Raw genomic sequence first — 17,876 nt, forward strand, 5'->3', positions numbered from 1 at the left:
GAAGGTGAATACTCTAGTAGCATTCTGAAAAGCTGCAAACTTCTATTAAAAATACATGAATGTGATATTTATATATTTTTCATCTATTTGTGGTTTTATCCATATTAAAAATATATATATGTAGGCTTTTGACTACATAAAGTTGTTTCCAGTGTTTCTACTCTCTTTAATCCTATTTACCTAGATTTCTGTGCTGACAAACACTGTGATATAGGTACAGTTCATCTTGTCTTGCCCATTCTAAACTTAAATATTGAAACGTGTCCCACTGTTTAGCTTACCTCAGTGCTAAAATGGGTAAATTATTTGTATCTCTTCACCAACCATCTAGTCAACCGTCAGAGAACAGATGCAAACTTCAGATATTTTAAACTTTGAAGGGATGGTGCTTTGCATTCTGATATCCAAGACATTTGATCCAAATTCACTTTGAAGTTGTTTCTGTGAGAATAAATCACTCTCCAGAAGTATTTATTCAATTTATGTTTTTTTTTCTTTTTTCTTTTTCTCCCTCCTTCAGTAAGGTCACTGAATTGTGAAATTATCAATACTCTGATGCAAATTTCTTGAAAGCTGTTCTGGTGGCATTAGCACTTGACAGGCTTCGTATGACAGTCATTCATGCACAGTTGTGTAGTCCTTTTCTTTTTAGAGACAGCGCACATGTCGACCGTTCAATCATTCTGTCCTGTTCTTCTCAAACATATTATGTTGTTCAGACTAATCTGAATAAGAAGACAATGGCATTGGTGAAATAGCAGGAAAGTGTCGTTTCTGTCCAAGAAATGGACTGCACACATCTATACAGTTAGGCTGCTACTTTGTACCTGCTGACCTCTCAGCAAAATCATATTTAAAATTACAAATAAGGAAACTGTATGTGTGTTCTGACTTTACCTAAATCAATATGTTCTTTCTCTGTATCAGTAAGGCTGTGGAGAAGAAGTATCTGTTATGTATAACATTTTCCTTCCTGTTGAGAACAACAGGGTGAGGCAATGAACTTGGGAAAAGTGAAAAAATATCATTTTCATGTAAATCTGTGCTTGTATTCTTGTTAGGTAAAGTTTTACTTCCCACTCAATTTCAGCTGGATTAAAATTTGGATTTTTTTTCTAGTTTAAATGTTCATGCTTTCAAATCCACTGTTTATCCAGTTTACCTAAGTCCAAATCTTTTAAACAGCATTGATTTATATTCTTATTAGTGTCAGGGCAAATTACTGTTGATGTCTTCTTCTTCTATTCTGTGTACTACATATTTTGTTGACTCCTAATGAGGATCTATGGCAAAGACAAACTTGGAGCCAACTTGCCTGTATGAAGTATTACTACTAAGTAATAGAAAGTTGTAAATCATTGAAGTTGAATGAACAGTCATGGGTAACATTTGCAGTTTTGACATTACACTCCCACAAAAGCGAAATTTAACAGGTGAGAATTTTTGCAACAAAATTAATACTCTAAATTACTCAGTTAATTTTCCATCCCTGTCTCTCTTATTTTCTTCTTCGTAGGCACATGTGTATGTGGGGAATGTACTTGTCATGATGTGGACCCAACTGGAGACTGGGGAGATATTCATGGAGATACTTGTGAGTGTGATGAAAGAAACTGCAAAGCAGTGTATGATAGATATTCTGATGACTTCTGTTCAGGTAAGAAAAATGTAACAAGGAATTTATGTGTATCTCTACAATAAAAGTCCACAAATGGCCCGATCCTGTTCCTCCTTTTCTCTTCATTTCTCATTTTCCCTAGTTTTAATTACAACAAGCTTCAGCTGTTTTTGTTTGTTTGTCTTAGAGGGGTGGGCTTTTTAACTCAAAGACATTATTCTGTAAAAAATATTATTAAAACAGACACATTTTTTTTTTAATTTGAAAATTTTCTTAAGACTTTTTTTTTTTTGCCTCCATAAATATGAACTATTTTTAGGTGCACAATTCCTTTCTAATACTATTGTCTTCGATACAGTCTAAGATCAATTGGAGAATGTCTGAAACTTTAAAATGTATATCCTATATTGGGACAATTTAAATTTGATCATATTTTGTTATTGCATATCTAAATAAGAGAATATATGTCCAATTTGCAGCCTGTCAGTGGGTACACATGCAAGCAAAGAACAGAAATGGAGGCTTTGAACACTTTTCAAGGAAAACAAATAACTGAAGTAATGAAAAATTTTTATTGCGAGCTTAATAAGACCTGTAGCCCAGGAACTACTCTGACAACTTATAGAATGCTTGTTTCTATTTCTCCCTTTAAACTGATAAGTGAATATGTTTAATAAATGTAATATAAGGCAATATTAAGTTTCAAATATTGGTAGATGGAGATATGACAGGAATATTTATCTGATTTTCAAGAAGGAGCTGCATAGGCAAGTGCACATAAATCAGTGCTTTGAAGTCCTGTATCCAGTGAATGGCAGCTATATGAGCAGTGTGAAGGAAGATCATAGAGTCATTGAGGGAAAGACCTTCAAAATCATCTAGTTAAGATCGTCAAATTCGGTCACCAACCTGACCTACTAATTGCCAGCACTATACAATGTCATTTATTGCCACATCCACATGTCTCTTAAATATGTGCAGGGATGGAGACTCCAAACATTTCCCCAAGCAGCATATTTCAATACCTAACCACTCTCTCCACGAAGAAATTTTCTCCAATATTCAATCTCATCTTTCCCTGGTATAACTTGAAGCTACTGTCTTGCAAGTGAAATCCATAGTTTCCTGAGAGAAGAGGCTGACAATCTCCTTACTGCAGCCTCCTTTCAGACAATTGTAGAGTATTGAAGTTACACCTTAGCTTCTTGTTCTCCAGACCAAACAATCCCAGTTCCCACATTTGCTCCAGATAGGTCTCATGGATTTAACCTGCAGTCACTTCTCATGAGAATAAATATTTCAGTCTGTGGCAAGAAATTTTTTTGCTAGTGCCCAAGTTTTCTCCATCTTGTACAAGGAAGCTTTTGTATAGTCAGAATACCACAGCTTTATGCAAAGGGCATTGTGCTCATGATGAAGGGAGCTGGGCAACTTGAGTTTACTTCATCAGGTTCCGCTAGCATTCAGATAGAGGAAATGAATTGGCTAGTCGGCATTTCAGGTTCAATTCTTAGGATGGCTCCATCTCTAACTACTTGGCTGTCACCCTTATTTAAAGGAACAATCCATAAAAGCTTTTGTTTTATTGATTGCTTTTCCTGAACTCAGTATGCATAGTGAAAGTTGCATTTATGTTGTTATGTTCAGACATGGCCCGGAAGAGTTGAGTTAGTTAAGGAGATTCCAAAACCACATTTCTCCTTATGGAGATGAGGATTGATTATGCTGAGAATTTTGTTATTTGCACGTTGTTATATAGTAGAATGCAATAGGCTGAGACTTGGAATTGGTGTAGAATTGCTTGTATCAAGCAGATAACATTGATTGAAGTATATGAAAGATGTACTGGCACAGTACTTGGAGAATATGCTGCAACTGCTGTAGAAAAACAAACAAGATCAGAAAGGTAAGTGAAATATTGCTTTTGATGGCCCTATGTCTCCAGACAATGAGATGCATATCTGTAACCTCCTTTACAAATTTTTTACATGAGAAGTCTGCGACAAGTGGCAAAACATCCCTTAAAAAAAACAAATGAAGGAAATACAGCTTAGATGACATGATATGCAAGTTACTGTGAGGAAAAAAAGTAGATATAGCGAGTTGATTGTATTTTTGCCAGACTGACTCTTTAATGAAACCAGAAACTTGATAGAGTTAATTTCATCATCAGGTTTTAATGCCTATCATCAGCTTGGAGGCTAATCTTTAGCTGTATTCATTGCAAAGGTCACGGACAGTGTAATTGTGGAAAGTGTGACTGTAAAGAGGGATGGACAGGGAAGAAGTGTGAACATCCACGGTCTTGTCCATTGTCAGCTGAGGAAAGTGTGAAGAAATGCAAAGGAAATTCTAATTTACCTTGCTCTGGAAGAGGTAAGGACATTCTTGGTAGAATTTTCATGCTCTCAAATTATACTCCCAATAAAATAATTTTTACAAATATGTAAGATTACTAGTACTGACAAATGTGAACTTTCTTGGATCAGTGTGCATAAGTAAAACTTGCATAACTGTTCAGTTTTTAGAAGGAAGTAGAGAATATGAAGGTGGAAGGAGGGTTGGAACTAGATGATCTTTAAGATCCCTTCCAATCCACACTATTCTATGACTCTGCAGTGAATGAACATTTGTTATGTGATTATTCAAGGAAGACTGGAAGATTGCTGCAGTTAAGTGTTGATAAAGGTATATTAAAAACATGAAGCTGTTCTTTTCAGTCTTTAATGGAACCAGTTTTCAGTCTGTGTAGAATGCTGTGGCTAATTTTCATCTGTCAAAGCGTGAAATGTGTTTCTCATAAATAGAAGAAAAAAAAAGTAAATATAACACTAACTTTTACTAGAACTTATAATTGAAGCTTTTACGAATTCTGCCCACTGAAGTATTTGCTGGGAAAGGTCTAAAGCTGGTCTTGAATTATTATATTTGACCCTAAATGTGATTTCATTTGCAATTTCTTCTTCCACAAATATTATTTAACATAACCAGGCATTAGGCTGTCAAGCTAAGTTAGCACAGTAATAATCATATTTTTAATCTTCCTGTAAATGTGTAACAACTCATAAGTTAGTAAATGTGGCATTAACTATTTCCTAAAAGAAACACATAGCAGCAGTTGTTGCTTTCTTTTTCTTAATTAATTGTTTTAGAATTTTCCACAGGATTAAGTCACTCTACTATTGCTAAAAATTATCAAAGGGATTATTGGGTACAAATTAGTTGAAATGTGTACATCTGAACATTTTATTGTTTGTGAGTGCATTAGTTATAACTAAAAGAAACAAGACTGGAATTTATTACTTTTTGATATTTATGTTTTAATACAGACTGTTGTCCTGTTCTTATTGGATGCTGAATGTTTATTTCCTCATTTGCTGCGTTGTGTATGTTGAGCATTTGGAGACAGTTATATGATTTGCATAACAAAGCCTGAAATATGTATTCTCAGTTTAAAAAAAAAAAACAAAAACATCATGCACATTGAGTCAAATAACAGAGAAAAAAAGACCATCATAATGACAAGTTTAGTATGAATAAAAATTCAATTCATATTTTTCTGTTTGTTTTAAATTTTGAAAAAAATATTCTAAATATAGTTTCAAAAAATGCAATTTTAAAATGGAATTTGTTATCTTGATTCAATTCTATGAATCATTTTGTTTAGGGTATTAGAAGGGAAAAAGAGGAAGGTGATCATTTAGCTTAATCATCCGTATTTTGCTGTGTTTTGTGATTGTTTTGTTTTGTTTTTCTTTGTTGTTGTTGTTGTTGTCCGTAAGCCCTTTAGGTTTTGTTTTGGTCCTTTTTTGACAGTTTTGACCTTCCTGAATTCCCCTTTTTCCCACATTATTCTGAATATTAAAAAGAAAATAAATAAAAATTAAGTAAGTCCCTGTACAGCTGAAAGAATATATGTGTTTAATTCCTATGAAAACTCATCATTCAGCCAGTATAGGCTGTATATATGAAGTACAATAAAAGATAAGGTTTTTATGTAACTTCCAATGCCTCAAACCCTCGACACAAAAACATGCAAATCCCAAACATGTATTCATGAAGAATATAGAGGATTTGTGGTTTTCTTTTTATTTTTTCTTTTTTTTATTTATTTTTAATGATTTGCCTCCTGTAAATCTTGTTGGAGATTTTAAGGACTTGACACTGGGAGCTTTATATTCTTCAAAATCGGAAAGTTATTTGCCACATGTGACACCCAGATTTTGAGAATCTCATGTTCCCTTAACTATAAGTCACAGAACCTCAATAAGGAGAATAAAAGATAAAGGGAGATTAAAAATAAAAGCACTGTAAAAGAAAGCTTTCTAAAATAAATTGTTTAATGACTCACTCGCAAGAAAAACAAGCTGTTTGTGGATTCTGGTCTGCATGTGGAGAGAGCAAAGAAGCTGCCCAGAATATACATGGTCTTTTATTTTTAAGTTGTTTTAAGTAGGTAGAACTAAGTTTTATATTGATGTACTGAGGTGTAAGTGGGAATTCCTACACACTAAAATGATGCAATAAATGTAGGTTTTGAGAATACTAGCTAAGAGGTTTCTTCCTTTTTTTTAGTGATCTTGTAATTGTCACTTATCTTGAGTGAAGGCAGCCATACCGTGGCAATCATCCAAAGACAGATAAATGACAAATCTCTATATTGGTACTGTCTTTTGCCATTTTAATCTCCTTTCTATAACTGTTTTTATTTATTTTTCATATGGAGAGAATAAGACTATTTCTTTATCTATGAAATTTCCCTTTATGCTTGTGCTCTAGCATTGAACATCAGAAATACAATTCTTTTATTCTGAAAAATGTTATTTTTGCAAACTCTCTAAAGTCTCATTTTCAAAAGATTAATTTTATGATCTCATAAGTTATACAGCACTTTGAAAGTTTTTTGACCATTGTCATTTTTCAGTAACTTTGCTGTTTCTTCTCTACGTAGAGTTATGAATGGGTGACTGACTTAATGAAAGAGTAAGAAAGTTCCTCTAGGCATTACTACAGGCTCCTTATGACATGGGTGTCAAACCTTGTAACTTACCTGGGCCACACTGAGTGAAAGGAATTGTTCTGGGTCACATATATGTAGGTCGCAATGAAAGTAATGCCTCCTGTTTATTTCCATGGGAGCTACAACAGATACAAAGAGCACAATAACACTGTTTGATAGAACAACTTCTCAGCTGCAAAAAAAGCTGTTTTTCAACACAGTCACCACAATGAGCTATGCACTTTCACCAGTGATGTATAAGAGCATGCATACTGCAGTAGTAAAAATCTGCACCAGTAGAGGTGATCCAATGTCACTGTCGCCTCTGCTGAAATGCACCACCAACCACCTCACTGTGCTCACATTCACTGTTTGGTCTTCATCAACGTTCATTAAGCACTGAGGAATGTCAATGGGTGCCATTTTTTCTGCATGGAGGAATTCAATGACAAACCTTTTCTTCATATGTACTTCGTTTCAGACAGCAGTTGGTCAGACTATCCCTCTGCTGTCATTTGTCACACAGCAACAAAACATAATGGAATGCTGATGGGCCTTTGCTGCCACACTAGTACTTCTTTCTGGCAACAGAGGGCTTGTAAAAATCTGATAAACAGTCAAATATTTGAATTGGTCATCTGATTGTTACACCATGCATCCAATTTGAAAATTTGCAGTTCATGTATTTATGCTGACGGAATATGGAGTCACAAATATATTAAAAAAAAAAAGAAAAGATTTTTTCAGCAGTATTGAAACCTATTTCTTTATCACAGCAGAAAGCACAGCTGCAGGTTTTTTGCTGTTCATGGAACAGTATTTAGCCAGCACATCAAAATGTATACAGTTATTTGCCATTACTTGAGCTGGTTTAGGCTCGAGCAACATTGATAGCACACTGACGGAGAGATGGGTGTGTGCCCAGGCCAAGTATATGTGATCTGTGGGCTGCTGGTTGAACATGCCTGCCTTATGGTAAACAGGATACCATCTCCTGAAGTCTAGAAACAAATCCTAGGGATAAGGGACACTAAGATAACCCCAAAGAATAGTGCTGCTGCCCACTGTGTGCTACAAATTCCTAATCATTTTTGGTTCATCCTGGTTTTGCTGTTGTATATTATACATTCTGTGTTACTCTCAAACATAAGTCATCAAAGCCTTGGCTGACGCAGCAAATACTGTAAATTCTACATTCTAAATTCTACATACTGTGTTATGTAGAAGGAAAGAGAAGCTTTCATGCATCTAATTACATCTGTGTACCAACAGTAGTGAGTGGAAACTAGATACAGAAATATGCACTAAATAGCCTAAAAGCAGAGGGAACTATGCCATTCTTTTCTGACCTTTGTGATGTTATACAGGACTGGTCATAAATAGCATTCAGCTTGTAAATAATTTGGAGTTTTAGATCTTGAACTACTATAGCTTCATAGAAATATATGGAGGACATTGTTCAGTAGGTCCTCAACATTTTTGAACTTGTAGAAGCTGTAATATGGTAACACACAGCTGATTACCTCTCTGGCTCATAAATCTTTACAGAGATGATGCTTTAGAAAGGCTGCTGTTGGAACATGCGAGATCATGGGAACTACTGTGCTTTTGACAATGGAGCCTTGTTTACCAAAATGTTATGACCTCACAGTTTCTTTTCTTCTGAGTGTAGATATCAAAGACCTTGGGGTTCCTCGTTGTCACTAAAACTAACAAAAAAAAATTTGTATTTCTATTAAGTATCTATAGAAAAACAAGATTTTTAATAATTATTGCTTATTGAGTTGATAAAGAAAGGTGGTAGGGGAAGTTGCCATTTGAGTAATTCAATGTATATGTATGCTATATGTTATGTTATATATGACAGGATAGAGTTAGAGTAGAAAAGTAAACAGTCCTAAGGTAAAATCTGAGTTACCATCCCTGCTACTAGCTCTTTATTGCAGCCTCTTACTTTGCAAATTGTACTGTTTAATTGAAGTGCAAATTACTCTAATATACATCATCTCTGAATTTGGCCTGCTGTTTTCATTCATTTTGCATGACCTCTGCATTCTGAAGGAGGTCTTAATTAAAGCACTATAGTAGCCAGTCTGGCAGCATGTTATGAACAAGAGCAGAACTTAAATGCAAGTCATGAGTCCCAGTAAACATCTATATTTTTCATCTCATCAATTTTGAGACTGAGCTCTGTTATTCATTTGCGCGCTTCAAGCAAAGAGGCACTCTTTCAATACTAGTACTTTAACGCCAGATGAGCTGTCATGACAGTGGTTGTTATACAATTTCATATACTCTTATGTACTGGACTGACATGCCAAAGTCCTCTTGTATAATCTGTTGATGTCAAAGAAAAAATTATGGGCAAATTTTGTTTGTTTGTTTTTTGAAGGAGTAGGAAAGGGTTTGTCTATAAGAAGTTCAGATCATTGATTTTAAACTGTTTTTCTGATTCGGGCTCTTCAGGTTCTTATGAACCTTTCTTCTTTATTTGAAACAAGATTCTCATGAAGCTGCCTTTACTTAGTAAAGCCAGTCTGGACATGCTAAGAATATTTTATCTTTTCCCATTTCCTTTTTTTTTAAATGCAATTGCCCTTTTGTAAGAATATTTTTTCAAGATCCCAATGCTGCACTGCTCCTCTAGAGAATACTGCTTATTTGTCAGTGACTCACCTTCAGCACTGGTTGCTATTCTTTTTGCCTTTTACCGTTGCCTTTTCAGGAGACAGGAAGTAGGGGCAGAGGAACCAAGGGAGGATTGTAGGTCAAGAGAACATTTCATTTCTGCAGTGAACCCATTCTTACAGTGTTTATAGCTCAAAAATAAATACGTACTTCAGGAAGTACTTTATCTCCACTTAAGGGCTTTTTAAATCTGTTCTGATGGAAGCAGGATGTGATGGCAGTCGCCAGTGTTTGAGATGTGTATGATATTACAAGAGTAAAGTGGTTCTCAAAAAAAAAATTGTAATAGGATGTATGAATGTACTGAAGTTTCCCACTGGTTTTCAGAGTGGGAAGTATGAGAAGAGGAAAAGCACAGAGGAAAAGTAATATGTCTATTTTAGGATGACACTTAAGAATTGGGGCTGTGAAATAAAAGAAGTAGAATAATATTTATGGCTGGCAGAGTAACTGCCATGGATGCCTCTTTGCAATGAAAATAACTTGACTTGCTCTTTTCCAATATAGCACTTCTTGATTCAAATATCTTTCATTTTATTCTTGACTGTAAGAAAGACAGTGCAGGGCAAAATAAATTCTGCTGTTTTGATGGTTATGCAGGCATAATTATTTATATATGTTTATGTAATGACATGACTATATGAGTGTTTATTTATGTTGTTTATTGTGAGTAAGGATCAGAGAGCAGACTAACAAATGTTATGTGGTCTCTGCAGACCATGTGATCAAGAAAAGATCTAAATAAAGCCTTTTGCAGAGAGATGAAAGAAATCTCAATATTGTTAGCTTTGTTACTTAGTGGCAAATTCAGTCACAGATGTATCTCCTGGATAATCAAGAGAGCACAACTCAAGTAATCCAGGAGATCTCTGGCATAATCAAAAGACACATTCATGACACATGTAGGCCATCATGGAGGACATATTTTGCTGGACTTGTTACTGCTGAACAAGGATACAGGGATATGATGGCTGCTTACAGCACTGGCAGCAGACAGCAGTGGAGTTTAAAAGCATTGAAAAGAACTGAGAAAAATTGCAGTGCAGTGCAGGAGAGCTAATCTTCACTTCTTTAGGGAGCGACTTGACAGAACACTGTGCCCTGTAGGATAAAAGGGCTCAGTACAGATGGTGATATTCAGGATAATCTTCTCAAAGTATGAATACAGTTTATTTTGGTCAAGTATGTATGAACTACTGAGCATGTCTGAGCTGGAGTATGAAAAGAAATAAGCAGAAGTATGAAACAAGGATAAATTACTTGGGAAAAACATATGCTATCTGAGAAAGCAAGAATGGAGTTAGGAAAACCAAAACTCAGGTAGAGCTGGAGCAGCAAGAGACGAAGTGCTGAAAGAAGTGTGTCTATGAACATATCAACAAAAGGAAGACAAAGGAAGATGTGGGCATGCTGCTCAATGGATCAGGGACCTTAGTAACTAAGAGTTTGGAAAATACTGGGGTACCTTTTTCATGTTTGTAATTGGTAAGATCTGGCTTCCCAGGTTACTAGTAGCCTGCAACGTTGTTCACTCCAAAAATAATGTCTCCTATTTACTTCCATGGGAACTACAGCGTATACAAAGAGCACAATAACGCTATTCAACAGAGCAAATTCTCATTACAAAACATGATTTTACAACACTGTCACCAGCATTAGCTATACATTTTTTGCCAGCAATGAACAAGAGCCTGAACACCACACTCTTAAAAATCAGCACTAACATAAATGACACTTCACTGCCACCTCTGCTGAAATGCACTACCCACCATCTCGCTGTGCTCACATCCATTGTTTGGTCTCCATAATTTTCAGAAAGTGTTGATGAACGCCAGTGGGTGCCATTTTTTCTGCATGGAGGAATTTGATTACTACCCTTTGTTTCATATGCACTTTCATGTCAGATGTAATTTTGTCAGACTGCCCCTGTTCTGCCATCTATCACATGGCAACAAAATGTAATGGAATATTGGTAGGAAGATTCAACCTCTACTGCAGTATCACCAACATCCAACTCTGGCATAATGGGCCAACATAATAAAAGGGAAACTTAAGATTTTGGAACAGCTCCTTCCCTGAGGAAGGCATAGTTTGGGGGCATTCCAGTCAGCTGAACGTAAAGAAATTCATGGGACCAGATGGAATGAATATAAAGATGCTGATGAATTTGGCCAATATCACTGTCAAGCTGTCCTCTTTCACCTATGAAAAACTTTGATAATGGGAGAAGGTTAATGATTATTGAAGAATTATGAAAATACATGGAACTACAGGTCATTTAGTTTAGCCTAACCTTTGCCTCTAGTAAGAAAGAAAACCTTCCTGGAAGCTATTTCCAAGTTTGTGAAGTGTAAAATACTGTCTATAAGCTGAAAACATGGAGATTTACTGTGGACAGAAAATGCTTGAATAACCTGATCTCTTTCCATGATGAGTTGACTTCTGTGTGCATAAGAGGAAACAATGGATGTTGTATAACTTGACTATAAGAAGGTCTTTGACATAGACTCCCAGAGCATCCTTATAGTCAAATTGATGAGATATGGGCTGGCTGAGTGGATTATTACATAGGTGGAAAATTGACTGGTCTGCTATTCAGGAAGAATGGTGATCATCAGAATAAACTCCCTCTGGTAAGCACTCTGGTAAATAACCCTCTCAGAAGCTAATATGGGGGCCAAGAATTGTTCAACATCTTAGTTAACCTGAGTTATGTGATAAAATGCACTGTAGGCAAGTTTATGTATGACAGAAAATTGGGAATATAAGATAACACACTGAAGGTTGAAACTGCTGTTCAATGGACCTGGATGTGCTTGAAATGACAGTCTGACAAGAATTTCAACAAGGATAAATGGAATATCCTATATCTGGGATGTAAAAAGGCTACACACCATAAAACTGGGGGCTATACTTATAGAAATCTTTGCAGCAAAAGCAGACCTCATCAGCAAATTAGCTGATGAGCAGGCAAGCAATTGCATGTATGCTGAAGAAATAGATTCTTCCTCCCTGTTTGGCATTTGTGAGGCCACCTTTGCACCATAGTGTCTAGTTTTGGACTTGCAAGTACGAGAAATATGCCCTACTGAAGTAAGTCCATTTGGGAGCATCTAAAACAATTTAGGGAATGGAGCTAATGAATTATGCAGGGAAGCTGAAAGAACTGAGTCTTCAGCTTTCGGTAGGAAAGGTTAAAGGAAGTCTTAATTGTTGTTAATAACAGGAGAGTGTAGAGAAAATGAAGTCAGAATCCTCTGAGACTGAGACCCAACAGACCAACACTGAAACACGGAAAAATAGTGTGTGGTATAACGACTTTTTTCTTTTTACCATTAAGGTGGTAAAACACTGGAGAAGACATGGAAAGAGATTTTGGAGTCTCCATCCATGGCAACTTTCAAAATTCAGTGAGTTGTTACTCTGGGCAACCTGCTGTAACAAGTATCTGGATAGAAGTTTGGGCTATTTGCCTCTCAGATACCCTTTCAACATTTTGTTATATTTGATTCTATCGGTCTATGGTACAACATGTGTACTAGATGTCATGTGATCAGTCAGCCTTGATTTCTTGTGCAATATTGAAGGGGTTAGGATAAAATTGTGTAACTGTCCATTTTATGGAATGTTTTGTTTCTAAGTACATCTTCTTGCTGTTTTTAAAGCCTGTATACTTAGAAGAGTAGAAGCAATTCCTTGGAGTAACTAGAGTAACACCTAACATGAGCATGGATCAATTACAAAATTTGAAAAGTAATCAGTTGGCTTTTTCATATGTCAGTCTTATTCATCATATTAATGATCATTAAATCACAGCGTGTAGCTTCATCTATCAGGAAATAGGAGCAAAATAAATGACCCCATGCACAGATTATTGGCAGACATCCTGTTCAGAATTTTGAAAGCTGGAATATGTGGTGTAGTTCAGCCTCACATTCTTTCTGCTTAGTGGTTAGAAAAGTAAGGTGTACTATCTTGATTTTTTCATTCTTTCAGCTTGGCTATGGTTTTACTCTTTACTTTCTGACAACTCCAAAAAAAAAAAAAAAAAAAAAAAAATCATTGTAATGATTAATTGGCAACTGTTTAGAGATTTGTGCCTCCACAGGTGAAAAGGGAGACAAAATACAGCAGTACATCTTTGTGCTTGGTGGCTCAAACTGCACAAGCTCCTAGCAAGTTAGCTTGCATGTTTTGAACCACATGCCTTTTGGCATGTGTGTAGAATCATGTGTTTGTTCATTTTTCCTTTAACTTCTCATGGAACAATGCATTTTTTTCTGATGGCTGTAAGCATTATCCCATGAAATGTCCCCCTTATTCTCTCAGTCAGTGCTTCTGAACGCTACAGTCTTTGGACACATTAAATTTTTCCTCTTGTATATGAAATTGGTCTTCCTTGTTCTTGTTCATTTCCTTGACTGTAATTTTTCCTCCTGCAAAAGAAGATGACCTCTTTCACCTGTGAAAGATGTCTGTGAAAGAAAGGCCTTCAATCTGATAGCTGTCTTCTGTACACAATCTCTTCTGTAGTCCAGACTTCTTGTGTGATTTTAACCTATATCTTTCACTTTCCGATTTGGTGGAATTCTGCTTTTTTTCTAAACAGTATATCTCTGACACAGATGATAATTTTTATTCAGGACCTCTTTACTTCAAACTGGTGGACCTTGTCTAGACCAACAGTACGTCAACACCTTTGGTGGACTGTATGTGCTAGTAGAGTCTAGAAAATCAATGAATTATGAATGCTAGATAGAAGAACTGCATATTTTGAAGTACAATAGTCCAGAGGTTTGCAGAAAAATTTCATTAATTTCTGCTGAAGAATGCCTAAGAAACATCAAATGTACTTGTCCTTTTAATATACCAGCATTGTTTGTAAGAATAAGCTATAACATAAGCTATTTGCTCTGGTCTGAGAAGTTAGAAATCAACTAAAATTAATAATAATTTTCAAAGTAGATTAGAGTTTTACTGTTTCAAAATTGTCATTCTGTCTTGGTTCACTTCAAAAAATGACTTCTTATCTAAACAGAAGACAAGATTTATCAATGTCTTGAATATTTCCAGAAATGTGGGGATGATTCACACTGCAGACAAAGTTACTCACCGTGATATGCAAGGTCAATTGTCTGAAGGAATGTTTGTGCAATGTGAATAGCACAACAGGGACATGCAGGTTCATCTTGCATTTTTGGAAACATAGCAGGTGTTTGAAACAAAAGTACCTATAAATATCATCTCTCTGATAGGCTTTGATGCATGAAGTATTTGTGTTTTTTCACAGTAGCAGGAGATATTTCAAAAGAAATCTCTGTTTAAATTAAGAAGAAAAAAGAAAAAAGAAAAAAGAAAAAGAAAAAAGGAAAAAGGAAAAGGAAAAAGGAAAGAGAAAAAGAAAAAGAAAAAAGAAAAAAGAAAAAAGAAATTGATATGTTTATGTGTGAGGGAGGGGGGGGGGGGGGGGCTGATTAGATTTCACAGCTTGTTGACCTGTAAAAAAATCTGACTGTAAGTCATGAGATTACTTATAGCCACAAAATTTGAAAAGATCTGTATTGTCCAAAATTTTTGGAATAATAAGTGTATGCATACTGTAACATCTCAGTGAGTCAGATTTCATTGAAAATGAAGAGCTGTCTGATGTATGCACACCAGTGCATTTCTGTTTACCTGCACATAGGTAAAACTAAAGTCAAGTCCTCACGTTAACATATGTTAGCTATTGTAAATACAGTAGAATATTCTAGATGAGTTTTATCTCTGAAATTTATCTAGACACCCAAGTCTGAGATATTTCAGCCTTTGTTTTCAGTGGAAAGAGAATACCTTCAGATTGGAGGCAATATTTCCATTTATTTTTATATTTCTGAGTTGTTAAAGATGAATTGTCATTGTTTCTACTTTTCCCCGTGTCCTTAATGAGAGTGACTACTATCAGGCTAACCTTTAGACGCCTCATCTGTGTTCTATAAATCTCACCAGTTTATGAAATCGTCTACCCCAACTATAATGTTGTATTACACTATAAATAAAATTAATAGATAACTATGTGGGCTGGGGCAAACTAACCTCTGCTGTGATAACCAGATATGAGCCCTAGCCCTTGTTCTGAATATGTTATTGTAGTTTATGACTGCCTCAAGCTGCCTTAGCCAGTGATGTCTAGACTAGAAAATTAAACAGCGCTATGTATCATCCCAGATACTGCAGCTTGCTTGCCTGTAATGTCAAATGGTTAGAACAGTAGCTGGTCTACTTCTGCTGTGCCAGCTAGTAGCCTTTCCAAACAATTCCTGCTTATAGTTCAGGAATTAGTGTGGGCTACTGACTGACTTCATTCACAATCACATTCAAGCAGAATGGATGAGGCTACCTTTGAGAAAGAGAGCTTGGCAGTACGGATGCCAGTTCTTCCGTGCCAAATAGCCCTGGAGACAGGGAATATTTCCAATCCTGTTTAACTGACTACTAAAGAGATATCTATCAAATACTGTGGTGTTGTTATAACAAAGAAGACTGACCTCCTTTCTGCACTGTGGTTGGTAGGATATCTGTGGAGCCCACAGGAAAAGATGAAAAAGAAAAGAAGCTGTGCAACTTTCCAAAACTCACTGCAGCTATTACCTGCTCTGTGCCTTCTCCAAGATAGCAGCTTGTGTAAAACAAATGGATCAGTGCTGTCCCGAAATTTATTTTGCATAGTGTAACAGAAAACTAATAGATTCCCAGGTTGACTGAGTAGTTTGTTTCTTCTTTTTGTTCTTCTTTTATGAAAATTTTCACTTAAAAATATCGTAAGAAAAAGTCAAATGGAAGCAGTCTTTTGAGCTGAGTCATAGAATCATAGAATCATAGAACCATAGAATCATAGAATCAATCATAAAATGGTCTGGGTTGAAAAGAAACCTCAAAAATAATCTAGTTTCAACCCTCCCACCAGCTATGTCCAGAGTCACCAACCACTAGACCAGGCTGCCCAGAGCAAAATCCAGTCTGGTCTTTAATGCTTCCAGGAATGGGGCATCCACAACCTCTCTGGGCAACCTGAAAATTATAATGAATCAAAATGGTTCGGGTTTCTGGTGAATGCTATAAGACAACTTGCTTTTCATTATCTGCATTTTGGAAAGGAAGGCTGAAATGTGTGGTGTGACTTCAGAACCAAATTCTCATAACATGAAAACGCAACCTTCTCTCAGCCACACAATTTTCTTAACCAGGTTTACAGCACACAAGATTCCAGTTTGATCAGTATTTATCTGCTCTTCCATCTCATAGTTTTCTGTTCATAACATTTGTGCTTTTTTCTTCAGGTATTTTGCAATGTCATATTCAGGGTGCAAGTAATTATGGAATTATTCTTTTCCTATAGTAACTGCTTATCATTAGAGTAAATTACAAGTTTATAGTACAAAGATTAAAAAGCATTTTGTGTTCTTTTAGGGAGAAAGGTATTAAAAAACTAAGCAAACTTTATTTCTCTGACAGGCAAAAATAATCTATCAACTTTGCATCAATCGCTATGTTCTGGGTCTAGCTAAATTCTAACTGATAAAATAGATATAGGGGTATTTTGTGAGAGTCAGATTGCCACAGAGTTAATTTATAGAGTCAGTGAATCTCATTCTCCAAGTATGTAGGCTTTCCTGTCAGGAAAAGAAGTAGAACATTTTTTAGTATTTTTAAGAAGTTAAGACATTTAGCATGTGCCAAATTTAAATCAACATGATTTGATATTTAAGCTGACTTTTTGCTTTACTACTTTTTGAGGTTACAAAGGTGAACAGAGATCAGCGTTACTATTTATAAGGAAAAAAATACAAAGAAATAACACTGATTTGGAAAAACAAGTAACATTTGATTAACTTTTTTTTTTGAAGAAACTAAAAGGAAAATGTGAGTTACTGCTAAATAATCACTATCTTTGAAAATATTTTCTTTAAAGAAACAGGACCCTAATGTTTTAAAAGTTTATTGAACACTTATTGGAAAAAATCAGCAACATTTTTTAGACAAAAAGTCCTTCCAAATTATTTTGTTTCTTGTGGTGGTATAAACCATTGCTTTCTTGCTTTGAGTAGAAAAATGAAATAAGAGTGTGAGCTCCAAAAATAGGGGGAGATTTGAAGTATTTCCCCTACTTTTAAATACTTCTGCAGAGATCAGTATACTATGAGAGCTGAGTACAACCTAGAACAAATCTTTTCTGTGGAAGCAGCAACTAAGGAGAAATGAAATTGGGGAAAATATTAGGCCGTATTTGGATTTTTTGTAGTTACCAATGGGTAATGGGTAACTATAATTAGCAAGTAGGAACCTAAATATTTTCTGAAATCTCTGTTAGACATAAAAATAAACATCTGTATGGAAACCTTGGAAAATAGCCAGAAGGTATAATTATTTTCTGCATCTTATAGTTGGAGGAGACTGGTTCAAAGTTCAAAGACAGTTCACAGTCCAGAAGTCAGTCTAAAAGCCAGCCCTTGTGCTGAGATTCTTAACAAAGTCTTCCAAGTCAAAATATTTGTCCCAGGAATTGTAGATCTCTTCCTGAGATTGTTTTCA

The 17,876-nt window shown here is 35.6% G+C and overlaps 1 protein-coding gene across 1 annotated transcript in view; it reads left to right on the forward strand.

Moving 5' to 3' along the window:
* Positions 1 to 17,876, forward strand: part of ITGBL1 (integrin subunit beta like 1) — a gene marked incomplete at both ends in the record, with an annotated part of 131,288 nt that overhangs the window by 61,506 nt on the left and 51,906 nt on the right. Inside the window, 2 exons of the mRNA XM_079537685.1 lie at positions 1,517 to 1,657; positions 3,848 to 3,994. Of these exons, the coding sequence (XP_079393811.1) occupies positions 1,517 to 1,657; positions 3,848 to 3,994 (288 nt within the window). The remainder of the gene's footprint in view (positions 1 to 1,516; positions 1,658 to 3,847; positions 3,995 to 17,876) is intronic.

Source organism: Tetrao urogallus, assembly GCF_951394365.1.
Source record: "Tetrao urogallus genome assembly, chromosome: 1".
Taxonomy (NCBI): domain Eukaryota; kingdom Metazoa; phylum Chordata; class Aves; order Galliformes; family Phasianidae; genus Tetrao; species Tetrao urogallus.